Here is a 6,354-nt window from a genome sequence, read left to right as displayed (position 1 = left end):
CAACTTAACACCAAATCAGCTTTTTGTTGTTGTTGCTGAACAGTAGTATAAACTGGTGGTCATTATTTTGACATTTTAGTCCATATTTGTTAAAAGCTTGAAATTGGGGCAAAAAAAGTCTACGTCGCCATCTTCAGGTTAACTCAAAAACATATAAATATGTTATATTTTGAATATTACCAGTGTCCCAAAGATCTATTAATACGTTTTTTAATGTTTTTTTATGCTAGAAAATACAGAAGGCTTTGATGCAGCCTCTGAACTACAGAGAATGGTTGAAGCAATGGTTGTTATTACAAAAACGGCCAGCAAGTGGCAGCAGAGTATAAGAGATCAACCTGGGCCATGTTAAAAACAAGCTCTTTTCCACACAGTTTAAAACATATTTGTGAATAATGATGAAACTTAGCTATCTTCTATGCTAATTGCTGCAAAACAGAAACAAATCAGAAATATGCTCTTTTTTTCCTGATGAAAGAAGAAGAGCCTCTAAACTTTCTTTTGGTAGCTTCCATGTTTTAATAGCAATAAATCACAATATTTTGTGGGCCTTGCAAAATCAGTCAAAATCCAGTAAAACAGCCAGGAGCAAAGGGGATTGCCTTAGTGAGGATGGCTGGGAATGAGTTAAACACTGGGATAAAACAATTTGGCTGTTTTTCCTCTTCTTGAACGAGCACATACTACCCACGTCACTTTCGTGAGGCTGATGTAGTCGCTCTGCCACCAACTGGCTCAATCTCGTACACTCCTCCTTGGAATTGTAGCATTTGCTAACATCTTTATATCGATTTTCAGATTAGTGATTTATTAGCATAGCATTTGGTTAGTCCATTTAGCATACATAGCTTGTGGTAGTATAGAAATTATTTAGATCATAGTTTTCAACTTTTCACTGCTGCTGTTAATCGCAGCCAGATCATGCCTAATCCTCTACCCACTTTCAAGCCCAACAGTCCTCCAGGCAACGCCTCCTTTGAGCATCTTTTTTAAATATTAGTGAGGGGTGGAGCAAAAGTCTGGTTGGGTGGTTGAGGGGGGCGCATTTTAATTAATGTGGTGACTTGTTTAAAAAGACACAGCACCCATCTAAGTCTCAAATTAGCGATGGAAAAATGAAGCGTCATGAAGCACTTGCAATAATTTTTTTCTCCTCTAAATGATGGTCTTGGTTTAAATAAAAAGGCAAGTGCAACGGGAATTGATTAAATTTCCACTGCATCTTTAAACTAAGAGTGCCATCTGGAGGAGTCAAAAAATATCGCAAGTGCTTTATTTTCCCATCACTAATTTCAGGTTTAGAAGGGGGCTGTGTCTTTTTAAACAAGTCACCACCTTTATCAAGGCTTCCTCCATTGTACTCATGCCGCACTTGTCTCTTGGCTTCTCGTAGAAAGATAAATAGGAGCTTCATTTTTCAGCTTGACAATGATTCAAAACCCAAATCAACAAAAGAATGGCTTCCCCAGAAGAAGATTAAGGGTTTAGACTAGCCCAGTCCAGGCCTAAATACAATCCAACATCTGTGGTGTGATCTGAAGATGCCTCGAAAGATTAACGTTTTTACATAGAACAGTGGGCAAATATTACCATAAAGATGTGCCTCACTTATAGACCGACTTCTACCCAAAATGGTAGAGAGCTCTAATGAAACTAAAGTAACAAAGTATTAGTTTGATGATGTGCATAATTGTTTAACCATGGTGTGTTGCATGTTTTTATTTTTAAAAGGTTAGTATATGTTACAGGTCACATTAAAGGAATAAACTACTTAAAACTAATTTTCCAGTATTTGATTGGTGTCGGAATAATTGTAAATATAGTTATCATACATTTGCTGCAATGAAGAATTGCTTCTGCTTGCAATGACGAAAGCTTTGCTCCGCTCCCACATTCACATAGCTAGATTAGGGCAGCCATATCTAACAGCTGATTAACAGGAGATGACTCATGAAATAATTTTAATAATAATTTACAATTATTCCTACAATTAGGCAGTGTGTATAAAGAATAAAAGTGAAAATATCTCTGGCATCTGATTTGACTTGACTTATTCCCTGATAAAAAAAAAAAAGATTAAATATCAAAATAACAAGCATACCTCGGGCAACAGCCACCTTCGTCCATTTGAATAGGAGTTTGCTGATGTTATGGGCAAGAAAAATGCCGTCTTATTCGCCAAATACTGTGCCAATTGTGATTGGTGTAATCCTCAGCATGTCAGGTTTCATGTCCTTCCTTGTGGTGGGGGGTGACTTCTCCTAAAGTAGGGGTAAGCACACTGAGCACAACGTGTAGCTGGCCTAGCAGAGTCCAAGTCAGCCGTATTTTTACCGTCCAGGTTATGGGCAGTCCACAACTTACATTTCCAGAGTGACCAATGTCAATGGTAACTTGAGTGCCCCTTTGATGTCTGACGTGGGAAGCAATAATTCCTTGTGAGTCACTTTGTAGTCATTGGAAACGTGTTTACAGCACACAATACATCATGACCACGTGACCAAAAATGACCGCTACTGTACTTATTCAAAAATATTCATAAAAAGTACTATAAAATCAACATAAATTGATGACATTTTTTTCAAGGAAGAAATTAAATTAACCATTTCACAGAATAGATAGTTAGTTTTTAATAAATGGTGTGTTCTTTTAATGGTAGAAATAATTTTGAAATGATTCATCCTGGTCTAATTAGTTTTACATTTAAGAAAAAACAAACTGACATTTGAACAGTTGTGCAAAGACTATCCAGTGTAGTAGCGGTGTTGTTGTCTGTGGCACGGGAAGCAGGGACACTTGCTACAATTGGAACGAAAGTTAGTGACATGAGTACTACACTTGCAGTCTAAATGAGAGAATTTTTTAGTTGTATGCTTTAGCAGTAGTCTGGCTGGAAACCACATTACAGTAGAGAGAAGCCACAGTTTGGCTTTAGCCGCAGTTGCTAGCTAGCTTACTCTCTGGACACGGCAATTACGTGTCGATTGAAACTCGTGACGATGCGAAACGGGTCGTGCTCCGCAGTGGACACACAGCCACAGCCAAGAAGACAGTTCCTGTGTAAGTCCCTTCCCCCCTCCCTAAACCTAAAAATCCTGAAGTGGAAACAGGGCTTATAGAAGTAGTTTGTGTTCTGTGAAGTATAGGGGTGGGCACACTCGGTCCTCGAGAGCCGTAGTCCTGCAGGTTTGGGATGTTTCCCTTCTCCAACACAGCTGATAAAAAATCAGCTCATCAGCAAGCTCTGCATAAGCCTGATAACGATTTTGTTGATTGGAATCAGCTTGTGTTCGAAGAGGGGAGAACCTCCAAAACCTGCAGGACTCCGGCCCTCGAGGTGAGGACTCATCCCTGGTGTAGTATGTTTGTGGTGGGGAGACAGACCGTCTTTTGGTCCCCCGACCCCCATCTTGGCGTGCCCAGGACAAATAAATTAAGTTCCTTCTTTGTTAAACTTACAACCGGCCGATAATCATTACATACAATACTAAATATTTTCACGTTTGCCAACAGGAGGTGACGCAGAAGAGTTGCCAAACCAGGGATTACCAACAGTACCCAATACTACCAGTGAAACAACTGAGAAGCTTGCAGGTGGAGAGGAGAAACCTACTGAGACTGAAGTGGTCCTGAAAACGGTCCAAGGACCAAGACAGCCGGTCTCTTTTTATGAGCCCCTCTTGCGTGAAGAAATTATCAAAGAACTCTGGGATTCTCAGTTCTTCACAATTATCACTGAACAGACTGTTGATATTGACGGTGAGGTTTACGTCCCACTGTGCATCAGGTACTTGAACAAAGAGGACATCCAGTGTGAAGAAACGCTGGCTTTCATCCCGCTCCTAGAAGACTCGGCTGTCCTTTTAGAGGCCATCGAGACCACACTGTCTGAAAAATGGGGGTTAAACATGGCATATTGCAGAGGACAGGCCTTGCTGAGTGTCGGCAAGGCTGGAACTGAAATGAGAGCTGTAAGCTTAGCAATAGCCAATAAATACCCTCAGGCAGTAAGAACAGTCAGCTATGGTTTGTCCCTCAATGTATGGCTAGCAAAGTCTTCTCCAACGGAAGAAGCATCTGATAGAACAGCACAGGTTGGTGAAATATTACATTGGCTTACACAAGATGTCGAACGGCAGAACAAACTGGAAGAAATGATCCTCCACGTATTTCAAAATAATGAAGGAAAGGGGAACGAGCTGAGGGACAAGCTGGTGAAGAATTGGGAGAAGAGTCACGACATGCATGAGGTGATGGTAGAGATTATCGAAGCTGTCTTGCTTTGCCTAAGTGAGCTCAAACATCAGGGAAGTGTATCAGACCAGCAGCAAACATCGCAGTTCTTTGATTCAATCAGAAACTTTGAGTTCATCCTTTCGCTGGTGGTGCTGAGACATGTCTTGCATGAAACGAAAAAGCTCAGTCAGTGTCTTCAGGGCAAGCCTTTAGACATGTTACTTGCCGTGAACAGTTTGCCAGATCTCAATGCGTCTCTCAGGAATTTGATGAGTGATATTGACACGCACCACAAGGCATGGTTCGAGGAAGCCGTCACGCTCGCATCCAAACTTCACATCCCATTGTTACATTCAGTTCTCCTCGAACCTCTGAGCGAATTTTACAAAAATGCACTAAGTTTAAAATTTGTCGAGCACTCGATATCAGAAATTGACAACCTCTTCACCGAAAAGGTGATGGATACCTTTCGGTGTCTGGAGATTGTGCCTTACGCAATGTCCAAAGTCGAAACCAGCACTCTGAGTGGTCTAGTGCTGCGTCTGTACAAGGAAGACTTGCCAGACGAATCCTCGCTTGAAGATGAGATGAAGTTGTGGAAAGAGAAGTGGTTGGACCCCCTGGCAGGATATCTTCCCACTACTGTACTCGACACCCTCAAGACATCACAGATCCGAAGTTTTAGTAACATTGAGACTCTTCTGCGACTGCAGGTGATTTTGCCATTTTCAAGAAGGGAGAGTAATTTCAAGCAGGGAAAGAGAAGCTTACAGGAGTTTATACAGCAGGAAAAGCGATCCCTGACTGAGCTCCATCCTGTGTAGTAGCTGCAGGTCTTCCATCCGAGAGAGATGGCGCTGCCGCCATACTCGAGAACAATTCGACTCTCTCCCGTTCGGAAATCAACATTTCTCTGTATATTGATTTAATGGATTCTCCTTTTGTTGATAGTCTGTTAACCAATTAATTTTTTTTGATATGTTTGATTTGTCCTCTAGTTTGTACAGTTGTACTGTCCAGTGGGACCAACATAAGGGGTGTGGAGCAGTTGGGGGGAGTTAAAAAGCAATTATCCATTGACGATTATAAATACTTGTGTGCCTTGATGCAAAAGAAATATTTCCTAATGTGTATCATGAAAATTGTCCCATTGGCATTTGAAACGACGACAGTAGTTTTCCCTCATTACCAGAAATGACCAGGCCGTCATCAGTATGACTTTTTATGAATTATTTTACATTTACATGTCACCTATTTCCTTTACTTGTGCACGCATTGAATTGCTTTCATCATGGTGTGTTGTTGATTTCCCATTTTATGCCACATTGCAAAACTGTATTTGCTGTAAACCTAGCTTTTAAAGAATGTCTCCTTGATAGGAAAAGCATATATATTTGTCAAGAAAGTAATAAAAGCGTCTAAAAAGATTCATTTTGTTGTTTGTCTTAACCATATAGCGCTGTCAACACAAGGTGGCACTGTGAGACTGTAGTTGTATTATTTTCCTCTTCAGTAAAGGTCAAAGCAAGTTCGTCAAATATTTCAGTTACTTTCCCAGGTTGGAAGATATTCTTGTCTTATCTATTCAAATACAACCAAATTTGTTTCACTTTTTGTCTTCGTGGCCCCTGCAGTGTTGGAATGCTAAGCTGATCCAATCATACCAGTTATGCAAATCACTGCTCTTTGGCTTCAATGTTACCATTGTGCGTAAGTTAATATGTGATTTCTTAGAGCAAGTGTTTTCCAAAGTTTTTTCTATTGGAGAAGGTAAACTATTTGCTCAAGATTCCAATGTGGGCTAATCCCTGGCAGAATTTTAACTTAATAAATCTAGTGACCCACCCTCACTGAATACTTTGTGATGTACACTGGCATCATTTGGGGATGTCTAACAAAAGATAATGCTGATAGTTTGGATTACGCTATTTTTATACAGTGACTTGAAGTATTCATACCCCTTGAACTTTTTACCATTTTGCCATGTTACAGCCACAAGCTTAAATGTTGTGGTTGGCGCCATCAATACATTTTAGAGCCACCTTTCATGGCAATTACAGCCGCAAGGCTTGGGGTTTGTCTACCAGCTTTACACATCTAGACAGTGAAATAACTCAA

At 40.5% G+C, this 6,354-nt stretch overlaps 1 protein-coding gene across 1 annotated transcript in view; it reads left to right on the top strand.

Moving 5' to 3' along the window:
- The window catches only part of LOC144036108 (uncharacterized), a 27,287-nt gene extending 21,624 nt beyond the window's left edge, over positions 1-5,663 (top strand). Inside the window, exon 11 of the mRNA XM_077546431.1 lies at positions 3,514-5,663. Within this exon, the coding sequence (XP_077402557.1) occupies positions 3,514-5,060 (1,547 nt within the window). The 3' untranslated portion in view covers positions 5,061-5,663. The remainder of the gene's footprint in view (positions 1-3,513) is intronic.
- The last annotated feature ends 691 nt before the right edge of the window (positions 5,664-6,354 follow it).

The sequence above is a fragment of the Vanacampus margaritifer genome, chromosome 16 (genome assembly GCF_051991255.1).
Source record: "Vanacampus margaritifer isolate UIUO_Vmar chromosome 16, RoL_Vmar_1.0, whole genome shotgun sequence".
Taxonomy (NCBI): domain Eukaryota; kingdom Metazoa; phylum Chordata; class Actinopteri; order Syngnathiformes; family Syngnathidae; genus Vanacampus; species Vanacampus margaritifer.
The sequence above is the reverse complement of the archived record's forward strand: the minus strand, read 5'-3'. Positions and strand labels throughout refer to the sequence as shown.